The following is a 16166-nucleotide window of genomic DNA, read 5'->3' on the forward strand; positions in this document are numbered from 1 at the left end:
GAAGGCTGGGATGCCCAGGGGATGGATTCTGCCTTGTGCCCTGTACCAACCTGAGCACCACCACAGCTGCTGGCTGTATCACCCTGGCTCTACACCAACGCCGCCAGGATTTGGCCCCGATGGCAAAACGTCCCCAAATAAAAGGGGGAGCTCTCAGCTGCCTTCTCCAGAACGAATACGGCTTGGGGACAGCAGGACTGAGGACCAGCCCTGTCGCGTGCGGCGGCAGCGTTGATGCTCTGCAGGGAGCCGGTTGCCTCCTGCATCCTTCCTCCCTCCACCTGGAGCCAGCACGGACTCCAGGCAGCTGGAGTCTTCAGCCATTTCCAAAGCACCTCCGTGGAAATTCATGTCGACCAATTTTTCTTCTTTCTTTTTGCAGCCCCTCCTCAACACGCACCTGTGTGAGCTTGGCCCTCACACGTCTTCAGGCCAGAGGAAAATTTCCACCGCCCTGGTGCACAAGCAAAGGGATCTGCCTGTCTCAGACACTGGTTCTTCTCTAGTAACAACGTTTTAGAGATCAAGTGCATGGAAAAAGTTGAGGCCCCGCTGCCCGCTAGACTGAGCCATGGTCACTGGAGATGGACAGGGAGATGGTGGCTCTGGCGGTGGGAGCGGTTGTTGCCCATGCTCTAGAGAAAGGCTCCCTTCACCTTAGCGCCTGCAGAATGCTCTGTCCTGTGGAGACCTTCGGCAGGGAGACTCTGCCTGCTCATATCTGATCCGTGACGCACAGCCCCAGTAAGGTCCATCAGATCTCAGCAGCCCAGAACCTCAGCAAAGGCTTCTCCATCTAAGACAAACACGGCTTGTTTTCCTCCCCACCTCCCGACGCCTCGTTCCTCACCACGCGTGGATTTTCAGCGGGGATCCTTTCCCATTCCCCCATCTTCCACCATCAGCTTCGTGGCTGCAAAATAATCCCAGACAAACCGGTGCTTCTCGGACGAAAGCTGGCCAAAAAGCAAACGAGGGAGGAAAGGTGCAGTGCACCACGCACACATCTCTCTCAAACTCGGCTCCTCACGGCACCCACAGCTACCAGAGAACCAGGACACCCACCAGGACCTTCCTGCAAGACCCAGTAAGTGGGTTCTCCATGGTAACTGGTACACAGCAGTAGCTGGAGAGGGAGGAGGTCAGGTAAACCCAACAAGCAGCCGTCACCATGCTTCCCTCACCCTCCACCTTTGCTCGTAGCACCTTTCCATCAATCCCCTCCTACACTTGGGCTGGAACGTCTCTCACCAGCCTTCTTTCCAGGCTCCTTGCCACGTTGGCCATGACTTCATACTGTATTTCCTATGAATTTATCAGGATTTCTGCCTCAGCAAGCCAAGTTTTGGCCAGTAACAAGGGCCCGGGACAATTCAGGGAATACCGGAGGCTGGAAAAGGCCCTGCAGCAGAAAGGTGGACGCTGCAGAATTCACGTAGGGAGGTAGTGTAGATGTGCCCGGTCTGAGGGAAGAGTTTGTTGGCATCCAACACGAGACATCGCTCCTTCGGGAAAAGCCCAGTACAACAGAGAAGAGTCATTCTGCGATGCTGAAGAGATGCTGCCATCGAAGCTGACCCAGTCCATCTGCATCCAAACCAAGGTGCCCACCTCCAATAGCAAGCTATGAACCTTACTCATGACTTCTTGCATCCTGGAGAATGCCAGATGCATGCAGAAGAGGCACGACAAGCCATCACGTCATGTTTTTGGGCATGGTTCCCCCTAAGCTGCATGTAGCCTTCTGGGTACACAGCAAAGGAGAACTCCCCACTCTGGGAATGGAAAAGGGCAGATCTTCTTCAGCTTGTCTCTTTCTGGAAGACTTTCCAAGTTCATCCAAAGGGCCAAAGTCATCCCAACGGAGCTGCATAACAGCTGAATCATTGATTCAGTGCGATGCGGGCTTCCAAATCTGGGAATCACCACGTCATGCTTGCTGGCAACACTAGAGGGCACAAAGCAGAGGGAGAAAAGCCAGCCGGGGGCTTGCAGAGATGAGCAGTTCTGGGGCCATCCTGGCCTCCTGGTCCCTTACATCCACCATCTCCACTGGAGAAGGCACAAAGACTGGCTGTACAGAGAGCGCACCAGGGCCACCCATCACCTGGGCTACAGGTTGGACCACAGCACAGCTCCTCCTGGTACGACTACTGCCAACTGCCAAGGCCTCCCCCTGATGGATACGCTGCTGCACACTTTGATTTTCATCTGTCCAGCTTCAGATCATCTTGTTCCGCTCCCCTATGACTGGGGGAGAGCAGCATGGACCAGAGAAGTGCACGAGGAGGAGGACACCAGACATGTTCTTCCCTTTGGGTCTCCAGGCACTAAAGCTTTAGGCATGCCAGCTCCCATCCCAGACACCACCGCAGGGCCATACCCTCTCAGCGTGCCACCCCTGCCGAAGCACTCTCTACTGACATGGTCTCTGTCCCTTTGGCCACTGCAGATGGCTGCTGCCACATCCCTGCGCTCTCCCAGCCTGCCGGGGTCATTCCCTTCCTGCCTCTTCCTGTCTCCAGAGAGCAGGAACCACACCTTTTCTCCCGCCAGGACTAATTGTCCAGTTGAGTCCGTCACCAATACTAAAACCCAGTTCATCCTCTTCCTCTTCACCAGGGCTGCATCCAGAGCTCGTTGCAAAGGAGTACAAATCCAGCTCAGATGCCGTCTTTTTCTTCTCTTGAGTGGAGTATCTATGACATCAGGCCAAGAGGAGTACATCTCTCTGCCCAATTTAGTCAACATCTTCCCCCGGGATAGTCACGGGAACATCCTGGAGGCTGAATTTTGGCTTGTTCAAATTTATTCCGCATCTTTTCCTTCTTAAAAAAGAAATACGATGCTACAATATTCTCCCATCACACACTTGTAGATGTGCATCATCAACACCCTGGTCACCCAGCTCCGGCGGCTCCACCGCCACCTGCAGACACGGGGGATGTCACTGAGCCTCTCTAACTCCATGCGTACAGACAAGATCTACCAAACAAGCTTTCACGCAACCTCAGGACCTCCACTTGCAAAAAAAGCATCTCTCCGTGAACCCTCCGTCACTCTCAGAGTGATGTTGCCAGCAGTTAAGGCCCGGTGGGACAAACTACACCAACCCTCCAGGCCCCACCAGCCTGCAGGAGCACCTGTCCCACCATTTGCCCTTGTTCTGCCACCCCAACCCCACTTACCCAGGTGCGTAGGAGGCCTTGGGCTCTGATTTGATTGGAGGGACCACGTTGTTTAGGCAGTGGCCACCAAGGTAGCCCTTGGGCACCACCATGCCATTGTTGTTATTGCAGTTGAGGTGAGCACCGTAGCTGGGTCCGCAAGGGTTGGCCAGAAGAGGACCATGTCGGATTGGGATCTGGCTGCCCGGGGGAGGAAGGTGGAGGGAACCACTGGAAGCGGGGTTGGTCACATTGGCGATGGAGCTGGCAAGAGGCGCGTTGACGGTGGTTGAGCTGGAGGGCTGGGGGTGCGCATAGCTGGCTGAAGCAGGGATGTCAGGGAAACAGCTGAGAGAGAGAAGGGGACAACCTCAGCAGAGGGACAGGGAGACGGTGCCTTCTGCCCACCCCTCCCCTCCCCAGCTGTGCAGCAATGGGGATGGAGCCACTCAGGTGCTGGGGGACACCCGGAAAATAGCAAAACAGGCAGCATCGTGGTGGCACCAGCAGGAGGGTACAGGGAGGCAGGTCCGTCACCTGGGTTGGTGGGACTGATCCGACCCCAAGGGTGCAAAATCCACCCGTGGAGCTGTAAAAGGCCAGAAGTGCCCAGGACACAGACCTAGGGGAAGCCGCTTCGTCACCTCAGCCCCAAAGATCCTGCTCCCAACCCCGTGGCTCAGATCACCCCGGTTGCTATCCACGTCCGCTGCCCCCCGGCTTTGCCAGCGCCGGCGCACACGGGGAGACCCTGCCCTTCTCCACACTCCTGTCGCGCTGGGGATTTAATCTTCCACACCGTGCTCCCAGTCCTCACTTTCCCGTGGCTCAGATTAAGGAAAAGCCTTGAGGGGTAAAGAGAGGGGACAGAAGAGACTGGGAAATCCAACGGCAAGAAGCCAGGAAGAGACAGGAGGAAGAACTGGAAATGAGTAAAGGAGCGCAGAGCAATAAAGGAGGACTTTAAGAGGGACAGAGGCGCAGCCAGGGTGCACAGCGATTTCCAAACAGCTCCTCAAATCGCAGGGCTGGAAATGGCTGGACATCCCTCCGCAGAAAACACCAGTGAACGCTGTTCCTGCTGCGGAGCAAGGGAAGCACTTACATATCTGGTGAGTCCTCCTTGCTGATGTACTCTTCCAGGATGCTCGTGTCGATGTTAGATGGTTCCAGAGCTCCATTAATGTCGTGGCCTGCAAGGGGACAGGAGGTTGGAAGCATGAGCCCTGAGAAGGACACAAAGGTCCTTGTTCACAGGTCAGAAACGCCGCCGGACCTTTGCTGAGCCAAGAAACTCATCTGAGAAGATCAGCAGATCCTTCAGCTTGACTGCCATCTGTCCATACCCGCTGTAAAAGCAGAGATGGGGCATGTGGGATGAGCCAGGCTGGTGGCACTACCCGGGACGTGGGACACCCAGGCGGGGTTTGTCCACAGCAGTTTTGGAGCCACGCTCGGGCTGTGGGACACACGGGCTCAGGACACGTGGGAGAAAGGAGATCGTGGGGTCAGGCCTGAGCTACGCGAGACACACGGCTCCACAGAGCGCCAGAGCCAAGGTCTTGCCCAACCACCACCTACTCGGCGCTGACGTGGCCTGCAAGAGCTTTGCCAGCAAAGCCGCAGGAGCCGCTGGCCTCGCCGGGGCTGATGGAGGGGCTGCACACAGGAGGGAGCGATCTCCGCCCAGGCAGGGCCGGTGGGCTCAGGGGGTGCTCTGGGGAAGCTGGTCTCCTTCCCTTTGGACCCTTTCCACCGCTTCGCTGGAATTTCTCCGCCGCTGCCATGACAGCTCTGGATGAGCTCCCGACCCCGCAGGAGCCCTCCTCCGGCTCCTCGCCTTCAGCAAGCGATGGATTTCCCTCTCCTTTCTCCCGGAGGGCTCCTCCTCCTCCCCTCTCCTGTCCCGGGGAAGCTGGGCTGGGTTTTGTTGACAGAAAGTGCTTTCTTTATCTGTCTCTCTGAAGTGGGAGTCTGCAGCCCTCTGGGGTCGGTGCCAGCCCTCGGTGCCAAAGACACTGCCAAGAAAATGGAAGACAAGGCCCAGCTCCCCCCGGCCTCTCCCACCTCCCTGAGCTCAGATAACGAAGACGGCCCTTCCTGAAAGACCCCGCGGGCCTTCACGTTGAAGCCCGACGTCCCTCGCACAGGAGAAGACCCCGACCCTTTGCCTCTCCACCCCCACCCCCCACCCCCCCCGCAGCCCATGCGCTGGGGAAAGGTCAGCCGCTGAACCGCAAACCCCAGATCGGGGGGTTTTCAGCCCAACCCCGGCCAATTGCAGCTCTCCCTTCTGCAAATCCCTTTCATACCAAGACAAGCAAATCGGTAGAAATAAATCCAGCTAGGAATTCTGCCAAACGGAGAGGGTGTGTGCGCGGACGGAGGGATCTCTCCCTCGCTAACCCTGGCTAGAGGGGGAAAAACCCGGGTAGACGTTCACCTGGAAGACACCAAACCCTTTGTGCACCATGTGCCTCCGTGGCAAAGCCCGGGGACTTGGGAGAGAAGGTGGTGATGGTCTCCCATGGAATCACAGAATGATTTAGGTTGGAAGGGACCTTAAAGATCATCTTGTTTCAACCCCCCTGCCCTGGGCAGGGACACCTCCCACTAGACCAGGTTGCTCAAAGCCCCGTCCAACCTGGCCTTGAACATGGAAGGAGGTATCTGGAGCAGGGACGGGCGATGCTGCTGCCATCGAGGCAAGAAGAGGCCAGGGCAGGCAGAACCCACGAGGTCTCAAGCTGTGCCAGCACCTCACTTCTATAGCTGCAGACCCCAGGTCAGCACAAGGGTACTCCTTTGTGACAGCCACGTCCTCTCCTGAAGTTGCAGTGATGTGGCAGCAACCAAAAAGCCGTTGTCCTGCTTCGAGTTAGGGTTCACATGACAAGAAAGACATTGAGGGGCTGGAGCAGGTCCAGAGAAGGGCAACGGAGCTGGTGAGGGGTCTGGAGTAGGAGTCTTGTGAGGAGCGGCTGAGGGAGCTGGAGGTGTTCAGCCTGGAGAAGAGGAGGCTGAGGGGAGACCTTCTCGCTCTCTACAGCTCCCTGAAAGGAGGTTGGCGAGAGGTGGGGTCGGTCTCTTCTCCCAAGGAACAAGCAATCAGACAAGAGGAAATGGCCTCAAGTTGCGCCAAGGGAGGTTTAGGGTGGATATTAGGAAAAATTCCTTCATCAAAAGGGTTGTCAAACATCGGAACAGGCTGCCCAGGGAAATGGTGGAGTCACCATCCCTGGAGGGATTTAAAAGACGGGCAGACGTGGTGCTGAGGGACATGGGGTAGTGGTAACTTGTCAGTCCTGGGTTAACGGTTGGACTTGATGATCTTAAAGGTCTCTTCCAACCAGAACAATTCTATGATTCTATGACTGGAAGAGCTTACTGATGGCCAGCACCATGACTGCTTGTGTCCCTCGCTTATCCCTGAGGACACATGCCACAGCCTGCTCCCGACACTTCACCAGGCGCGGCTCTACCGAGGCACCTCTTCTACAAGCGTCTACTCCTTGGCCACCGTGACCCCTTACCATCAGCCGAAGCCCTTCTGCCCGGGGGTGAGCACTCCCCGCTCTCCGCTGCCTCCCCCTTGGCCAAAGACACCGCGCTGTAACTCACAGGACGTGTCTGGCAAACAGCCACCGCAAAAGCTATCACACAACTTGTCTTCATCCCAAGGTCCAGGGTTGGGACCCAGCGTCAAAGAGGCAAAAAAAAAAGGCACTTTACCAATTTTGCTGCCTTTCCGCAAGCTACTGAGCCCGTCCAAGAAAAGTTCTCAAGATGTCTGACCCCAGGGGGTTTCCCTCAAACCTCCAAACTCCAGGAGCTTCTCCATGGGAGAAGAGGAGCCCAGGACCTACCCAGAAAGGACAGGAGGCCCTCAATAGGCAGCGGTGTGCTGGAATTTCCTATTTCTTTGCTACCTCATCTTAAAAGTCACCTTCAGGAGCCCTCAGCTGAGACCCAGGCGAGGGGGGGAGATAAGCGCCGTGACGCGAGAGGTGCGTCAGCCGTGCCGCCGCGGAGCTGGGAGGCGATAACAGCCGTGGCTGCGCATGTGCCACAGGAAGGGGATGCCCATGGAAAATAAAGGATTTTCCTTGGGGAAAGAGGCACTCGTGAGGGTGAAACGGGGATGTCATGGCAGCGGGTCTCGCTGGCAAACCCGCACAGGGAATGTCCCACCGCCTGCAGCTTCCACGCAGGCCGGGCTCTTACCAAAAGCCAGCTTAGGTGATTAATTAAAAGCTAATACTCCTCCATTTGAGTCACGAGCTCCTCAGGACGCTAACAACGCCCCCTCCCCCTCCGGAGCGGGGATTAGGAGGGAGCAGGAAGCCACTGAGGAGGGACCCTGGGAAGCTCAGCACCCAAAAGGCTCCGCGGGAGATGGACTCCCACATCTCCTCGTCCCAGCAAAAGAGAGATGGAGGAGCCCAAGGAAGCTCTGAGCTGCCCCGTGCTGCCGGCGTTCGCCCTTTCACCGCAGGGAGAAGAGCAGGAGTCCCTACACAGCATCCCGGCCCCACGGCCATGGCTCTGCACCACCTCCAAAGAGTACGTGGGAGATCTTCTCACCCTTTGACGTCCCCGAAGAAGCTCAGCAGGATGAAGTCTTCCTTCCAGCCCAGAGCAACAAGCTGGGAGAGGTGCTGCCGGCACTCGCAGAGCACCGTCTCGCAAACCAGCTTATTAGTGCTCTCCCTCAACGAACATCCCAGGGCAGGAGGGTACCAGGACTGAGAAAATCAGCCATTTCTACCACGCTGACCTCCCTGTGCAGACTCCTCAGGGCAAACCCACCCAGGACAACCTTCTCTTTCACAACCGCCGCAAAGAAACTCCCAAACCTGCCAGGTCCCTACGTCCCTCTTGGCCCCCGCATTGCCGCCCCGCTCTCGCACCATGTCACCCCTCTGCCTTCTCCGCTGCCTCACCCCTCCCTCGCCAAAGGCTTGAGGAGATCCACACCACCCCCCCCCCCCCAAAAAGCAAACTTTGCCTGAAGAACCAGAAGACGTTAAACCCGCGGCACCCTCCTCGTGAGCAGAGCCGGGCGAGCAGAGGCCCCCGTACGTGTGAGAATGTCAGGAATCCCAATGTTTGGACTGGTTTTCTCTGCCTTCCCCAAACCTCCAAACACGACTGACATCCAAACGGAGGTGCTTCCCGCCCCGCCGTCTCCCCCCCCCAACCCCGGCTGCTCCGACGGCGTGGGTCTGGCAGCTCGTCCCTCCTGGTGACATCCTCTCGGCTCAGGAACTCGCTCCCCCCGTCCCGTTTTCAGGTGCTCCGCCGCCATCAGAGGTGGGCCACGGGGCTCTGAAAGGGTTAACGGTGTCTGGCCCCCGCGAGTCGTCATATTTACAGGTCTGAGAGATTAAAAGCAGAATTTACCTCAAGCGATAGGCTGATAAGTTTATGGCATTTCTATTTATAACAGTCCCTCCCCCAACTATTCTTGCTCTGTTGCCTGTCTTCTAATCACCCATAATCCTGCCTGGGTCACCTGGGGGTGGGAGGAAGGGAGAGCGCTGAAGAACTTCATCCTGGGATCTGCTAACGAGAACCAGATGTGGGAACCTGGAGATGACAAGGAGGTCAACCATCTTCACGGGCTGGGGAACATCAGCCAAGGGTGGGGGGACGAGAGCGGTGACGAGGAGGAAGAGGAGAGGCAGTGCCAAGCCCAGACCCTCCCCGGGGGCACCGAAGCCACGTCCCAGAGGGTGGATTTTTGTTCTGGGTTTCGAGGGTTTCATTACAAATGAAGCACCGTGCTCCGACCCGAGGCGAGAAGAGGACCACGATTAAGATGAACTTAAAGCCCTAGACCCTGGCACCACGGCAGCCTCCCTGTTGCCAGCACGGCCAGGACAGGGACAAGAATCTGCAGTCCCAGGGTTTGGAGGAACGCCGCTGAGCTGCCTTCAAACGGAGGGACGTGCCAGGCAGTGCCCAGGAGAGGGAGCAGCCTGCAGGAGATAGTGCCACCAGCCCTTTGCTTTGATGTCCTTGACCTACAGACGAGCCAGCTCCGTCACCCCGCCGCGTGCAAACCTTCACCCGAAGCCTGCTGCAAAGGGCAGGCGGCTCGGGGAGCCGTCGGACACGGCACAGCAGGGAGAGGAGGCTTCTGGACCTGGTGCTGGTGGTACAGGGCAGGCGGCTGGAGCACGCTGGAGAGCCCGTGGCTTTTGGGATGGTCCTTCAGCTGCTCACTGCAACCAGCAAAGCACCAAAGAGCTCCGCTTGGTGCCCTCCCTACACAAAGTGCACTAGGGCAAGGTGCTTATGGGGAAACTGAGGCACAGAACACCCCGGTGACCAAAGCACTGAAGAAAAGGGAGGCAAACCCAAAATATCCAGCGGCTGCACACTGGAACAGGACCAGGAGACCCCAGGAGCTCCTGGCTGATGGTCCCACAGGGCAAGGTGCAGCGTTCCCTCTCCCAGCGGCCCTCCAGCTCGCACCGGTTGCCGAGCAGAACAGATCCATGCTGGGCACGAAGGCCCACCAGCCATCACCTGGCAGGACATGGCAAAGCTCAGAAGCACAGCACGCTGGGGTGAGGAGCAGAGCCCCGGCGCGGCGCCGAGCACGTTCCCGTGGCCGTGCGCGAGGCGTTGTGCAATCGGCGGCTGCCGCATCGGCACATTCCCGGGGCCTCGCGCTGCTCAGCACCCCCTTCTGCTTCCTCCCCTGTTTATCCTTCGGTCCTGGCGGATTGGCTGCTGGCCTGGCCGCGAGCACCAGGAATCCGTGCCATGGCTGGCAAACCAAACACCGCCTAAGCCCGGGGAGCTGCGGGGCTTCAGAGTTTCAGATGTTCGGCTTCAGCCTTGTTCCTCCACCAGCAGGAGCCCGGCTGGCTCGGCCATGCAGGGAGAAGCACAAGGAGCACCCAGTGTGACAGCCCCGCTTCGCTCAGGATGGACACAGCATCCCTCCCGTGCCCGCTCTGCCCGGAGTGGGACACGACAAGGGGACATGAGAAAAGCCTGTCCCTGCTCAGAGACCTGGGCTGCCAGCTTAGGAAGCCCACTGCCCCATCCCTGGAGGGGTTCAAGGCCAGGTTGGACGGGGCTTGGAGCAACCTGGGCTGGTGGGAGGTGTCCCTGCCCAGGGCTGGGGGTGGCACTGGGTGGGCTTCAAGGTCCCTTCCAACCCAAACCAGTCTACGAAGAGCCAGCCAGGGGGACACAGCTCCTCGCGTAAGGGACAGAGGGACGATCTCCCCATCACTCCACGCGCCCAACCCTGGGCTGCCCAGAGGGTACGGAGCTGGCGAAAGATCCCCTCCGGAGGGAGGGACCGCGACCCCGCAGCCCCCACCTCCCCCCAGATACCGGCCCAGCATTCCTCCTTAATTAATGCTCTTTATTACCTGACTGTAACGATAACCAGTCACTCCCAGAAAAAGGGACTCCTGTAACCCGAGTGGGACGCCAGGACAGACCACTCCTCCATCTCCCCCAAAGCACTTTCGGGACCACCCCGGAGCGAAGCCCCGGCTGCCCGAGGCTCTGAGAGGGGCCCCCAGACCCTCTCCCTGAGCCGCAGCACGGCTCCTCCATGGGGTGAGCCCCTCTGTCATCTTCCTTCGGGCCCTCCAGGACAGCCCACGGGGGTCTGCACGGGCTGTCAATGGTGTCAATGCATGAAATGGCTTGACTTCAGGGACCTTCCCTTGATCCGACGGTGATGGAGCTACACTGAGCTACACCGAGCTACACCGGCTGGTTACTCTCCCAAATGCCATCGCCGAGGAGTTTCAGTCACATCAGGGCACCCTTCTCCCACACACGTGCAAACACAGCAGGTGCCCCGTCCCATCACAAAAGGTGGGACTGTCCCCCCTCAATGCAGAGGTGCAGCCACCACCCTGCGTCCCATCCCGGGGACATCCCCTGCCAGCCCATCAGCAAGGACAGCCCAAAGCCATGGGGCAGCTCCTGCGTCCCCCGTTCATGCTGGAGCAGAACCAAGATCCAAAGTCACACCAGAAACACAGCCAAGGCTGAGCTGTGCGGGTCCGCGGGGCAAGATCCTGGGGAAAACACCAAACTCAGGGCTCCGGAGATGGAGGTTTGTGAGAATTTGGGCGTTACCCAGAACCTGTGGGCTCCAGGGAGCTTAATTTGGGTATCACGTATTTGAAAGGAACTAATGAATGGAGCAGGTGAGAGGGTCTTTGAACATGGACCCAACAGCTCCTCCATGGAGAGGCCAGGACTGTACCCAGCGCGGCCATATCGGATCCCCTCCTCCCTCGCAGCTCTTTCCCGCTCTCGGTAAGCTCCCATCCCTCTCTCACGTCTAACCCCGCTGCAATCCTCACTCCTGAGAGAAGAAACTATCCCACACCAGCTTGGGTGGGATGCAGGGAAAGTAGAGCATCGGAAGGACTGGAGACACGGCACTGGTGGGATTTAGCCAAGACCCCAGATTTACCATAGCGAGTAAAAAGCGTTACAGGGTCTCCAGTGGCCAGGAAGACCCTGGAGCAACAACCTGGCTGAAGAGAGAACCACAACCAACCCATGGCCACCCTGCAGCCCAGTGTCCAGGGCCAGCAGCACCATCCACAGCGGCATCTCCACCTCCCTGGCAAAGCTCCTTCTGCTCTCACGCAGGCCCGCAACTCCTTCGCTTACGCGCACAGAAGAATCTATCCGACCAAAGCGCCTTGGGATAAGCTGGAAAGTATCCCAAACCATTTAACATGGCCCACGGGAACCCTTGCTCCCATACCTGCTGCGTAGCATCACCGTTCCTGACGTACAAGCCAGTATCTACGCGCTATAGGCGTATACGTATAGATAGATAGATAATGCCCTCTCTCCATCTCCCAGGCCTTGGGGAGGACAGGGCCTGTGGTGGGAGACATCTCAAGGCAGAAGAGGTGTGAGGAGTCAGCGCAGGGCATGGGCATGTCCCTCGGGGAGCCCTGCGGGAAACGGTGGGCAGCTCCACGCAGAAGAGATGACTGAGCGCCATCCTCCCTCCCAAACCTTCCTGAGCCCTCTTCTTCCTACTTCCTCCTTCCCGCTGCCTTCTCCGCGCCTTCTCCTCCTCCAGCCCCTCTCAAATTCCCTCAAAATGTCCTGTCTCCCCTTGTCCTGTCCCTCCCCGAGTCCCTTCCCCTTCCGACTCTCCACCCTTGTCCTGGCTTCTCCTCCGCCCTTGCCAGCTGTGAACCTTGGCATGGATAGAGCCATTGTCCTCCGGGCACGGGGGCCGAGGAGGAGGAGGGGAAGGTGTGAGAGGGGACACAGTGGAGCATTTGTGCGTGTCCCCGCAGCCGTCAATGCCCTGCTTGTCCATTCATGCCCTAAGATGGCAGGAACAGCAGCACCCACACAAGCCTCGCCATTTGGCGGGGTCCAAGGTGCCTGCCCAGGGGGGCACATTGCCCTGTTTGTTTGGAGGCCCGCAGAGGCAGAAGACAACGCCGTTATCTCCCTCTCCAGGCTGAGGGTGTCGGAGGGCTGGCAGGGGGGACAAGAGGACCAGAGAAGGTCACTTCACGTGGCGTCTCCTGAGCTCGGGACCACTGCACGAGGCCGGCCCGGCCACCCTTCACCTTGTCCTGGTGCGAGCGACACAGGATTAATTTCTCTTTCAGTAAGGTCTCTTCTAATGCTGGGGAAAACTTGCATTTTTAGAAGATTCTAGTGTCTGAATTGGTGGAAATATTTACTTTACAGCCAGCTCCGGTGTGTGGGATTCAAGGTCTCGGTGTTTCTGAGCTCGCCAGGTGCGGGGATGAGGAGGAGTGAGACCCGGGCGCTTGCCCCAAGCTGCCAACAGGGTTCCTTCAGACCATGAACGTCACATTTGATATAAATCAGAAAGTTTGCTGAGGAGTTTTCTCTCTCCCGTGCTGGCTGCCATCCTGAGCACTCCTCGCCCCGGTGCCAGAGCCCTGAGCCCTTCCCTTCCTCCCGCAGCCGCAGCGCTCGCAGGGGCCCACATTATAATCCTTGAGTATAATCCTTGTGTATTTCATACTGGTATCGGGATCAATACTTGTTCTTTACTATTATTAATGTTAATTATCTAGTCTCACTCTGTTAAATCTGTTTGTATTTCAACCCTGGGGTTTCCTTGTTTTTTTTCCTGATTCCCCTTCCCGGGTGGGGAGGGGTCCCATGGTGAGCGAATAATTGTCTAAATGACAATAAATTGGTGTGGGTTCTTCAAAGCCGTAACACACCTCCGTTCCCCAGCTCAGGAAGAAGATGGGAATCAGGAAAGGCTTTTTTCAGCACAGCCTCCGGATCTATAGGGTGACACCTGTGTGCACGCCTCCCTGTCACCACGGTGGCGGTGAAGAAGGTCCAGCACAGCTCTTTTCCCTGTCAACGTAAACTTTCTTCAGTGTGAATTATTGACAGTACAAGAAAAAAAAAATAATATATATTAACAGCTACGTACTGGCATTAAGCAGAGCCTATGGCCCACCTTGCCACGCTCGGCGGTGACCGGGAGAGGCACTAAAGACCCCGAGAGGCACAGGGACTTGACAAGGCTGGTGGCAGATGGCTGAGCAATGTCACCGCTGCTCCCCCACCGCCAGGGAGAAAGCCCAGGGACACGGTCCCTGGACACCGACCTCGCTGCAGGGCCACCAACGCTGCCGGGCTTGTGGCTCCTTTTCCAGGCTCTTAGGAAATGCAGCCATCCAGGAGACGCTCCGGAGACCACTTTCAGCCCAGTTCGGAAGAGGAGCACACCACAAACGCGAGGGACTCAGGGCTCGGAGCTGCCTCTCCTGGAAACCCCCTACCCCCCCGCCCCCCCGGCACAAAACAATCCTTAAGCAGGAAGATTAATAATCAAACGGCAACAGAATACAAACCTCCGGGCAGCCAAGCATCGCCTGGAACACCACGTCCAGATCGGGCGCCTCGTTCCCTCCCTTCTAACTGGGAGGCAACAAGGTCTCTCCTGTCCAGCCTGGACAGCCTCCAGAGGAGGCTGAGAGTAAGAAAACAGAGCGATTTATCTAGATGGGGCTTTTGCCAGGGCTCGGGGAGGGCCATCACTACTTTTGTGCAACCGACACCGATCTTTCACAAGCAGGAGCGTCAGGTCATCGGGCTTTTCCTTCTTAGAATCATAGAATGGTTTGGGTTGGAAGGGACCTTAAAGGTCATCTCATTCCACCCCCTGCCCTGGGCAGGGACACCTCCCACCAGCCCAGGTTGCTCCAAGCCCCGTCCAACCTGCCCTTGAACCCCTCCAGGGATGGGGCAGCCACAGCTTCTCTGGGCAGCTGAGACACATAAACACAGCTGGGACGCGCAACCAGAGAGCGCTTGCTCTCGGCGCTACACTGCAACAGGATTTGCTCCGGAGCTGACTGGGAAAATCACGAAGGGCACCAAAAGCCTCTTACGTCGTTGGGTTTCCTCTACCATCGCTGCAGTACGTCCTCATCTACCTCTGCCGCACGCGTGGCACCAACCTCCCAAGAGCCAGGGCCACTTCCCAGGGTCTGGGACCAAGAGAAGTGGACCAGTCAGGCACACAGGTACAGGGCAGTCATTTCTTTCGCCGAGGAGGAGACTCAACGCATCCTGCTTCAGTGGTCCCAGTCTTCCTCAGCAGCTGTGGAACATCAGTGATGTGTTTGCAGGTGGTCCCACAGCCAGGGCAGCTTCACAGGAGGGTTGGGGTGGTGTAAATGGTCCAGTGAGATCCCTCGTGCTCCACCACTTGGCTTCTGCTCAGGGTTGATTCGTGAGCTGATGGGTCCTGCTTGAGACTTCTTGCCCTGCTTGTACTCCTGAGAGAGGGACGGACTGAAGGGCAGGGCGGACACTATTTCTCCCTGATTTCATCCATCTTAAGACGATACCGACCGTTATATCCCAGAATTTTACTCAGGGTGCTCCCCACCAAACCCAGAGCTCAGGACACATCCTTCAGACAGATGCGACTCTGAATTAGTCTCCAGCTGATTAATTCACCTCATGAGGAAGGGGCCGCCCTAACCCATTTCCACCCTTCAGCTCCTCACCTAAGCTTGCATGATGTATCTCCATACCCCAAACTACCGGCCTAAAGAGCCCTCTGCTTCAAGAAAGCTCCTTTCCAAGAAGGTGTTCGAGGACCAGCTCAGTCACCTTCATGCTCTGCCTTTTCCTGAGCCGAGCCAACCTTCTCTAGCCACCCACAATAAATAACAAGCAACGACGCAATTAAAATAATTCCTTAAAAAGAAGGCCCTAGGGATTACTGCCGTGCTGGCTACTTCCATACAGGCTTTCAGGCTGAAAATGGGGCGGGTTTTTTTTTTGTTGTTTGCATTTTCTGACTAACCGTGAGCTGTCTCCTGCACCAGAACGTGGTTCCTGCACCGGGGATTTAGCGAACGGTGAGCAGACAATACAAAGCAGATACCAAACGTGCTGCTTGGATCCCATCCACCCTGCGAGCTCTCCGGCCGGTCTGGGTCTCACTTCAAAGCAGCGGGTGTCTGGAGCGGTACAACCCAAGAGGGAAGGTGCTTGGCACGCTGCTGGAGGATGCTGGGTGGGGAGGATGAGGAGGTCATTGGGGCAGTGGGAGGCACTGACCGCACACATTCCCGCAGGCAAAATGCCTCCTTGGGCTCTTGATGGGGCAGAACGAGTCGTCTCCACGCGTTACACAAACGGAGGCAAATACCAGGGCTGAAATAAGGGTGAGATGTGCCCAAAGTCTTGTGAGGAGCGGCTGAGGGAGCTGGGGGTGTTCAGCCTGGAGAAGAGGAGGCTGAGGGGAGACCTTCTCGCTCTCTACAGCTCCCTGAAAGGAGGGCGTAGCCGGGGGGGTCGGGCTCTTCTCCCAAGGAACAGGCCATGGGACAAGAGGAAACGGCCTCAAGTTGCGCCAAGGGAGGTTTAGGGAGGATATTAGGGAAAATTTTTACACTGAAAGGGTTATTAAGCATTGGGACAGGCTGCCCAGGGAAGGGGTTGAGGCACCATCTCTGGAGGGAT

At 57.5% G+C, this 16166-nt stretch overlaps 1 protein-coding gene across 1 annotated transcript in view; it reads right to left on the reverse strand.

Annotated features, from left to right (window-relative positions):
- The window catches only part of MYRF (myelin regulatory factor), a 71157-nt gene that overhangs the window by 36663 nt on the left and 18328 nt on the right, over positions 1-16166 (reverse strand). Inside the window, exons 2-3 of the mRNA XM_054201601.1 lie at positions 4273-4360; positions 3189-3515 (exon numbers count right to left, since the gene is read on the reverse strand). Coding sequence (XP_054057576.1) covers positions 3189-3515; positions 4273-4360 — 415 coding nt within the window. The remainder of the gene's footprint in view (positions 1-3188; positions 3516-4272; positions 4361-16166) is intronic.

Source organism: Rissa tridactyla, chromosome 4 (assembly GCF_028500815.1).
Source record: "Rissa tridactyla isolate bRisTri1 chromosome 4, bRisTri1.patW.cur.20221130, whole genome shotgun sequence".
Taxonomy (NCBI): Eukaryota; Metazoa; Chordata; class Aves; order Charadriiformes; family Laridae; genus Rissa; species Rissa tridactyla.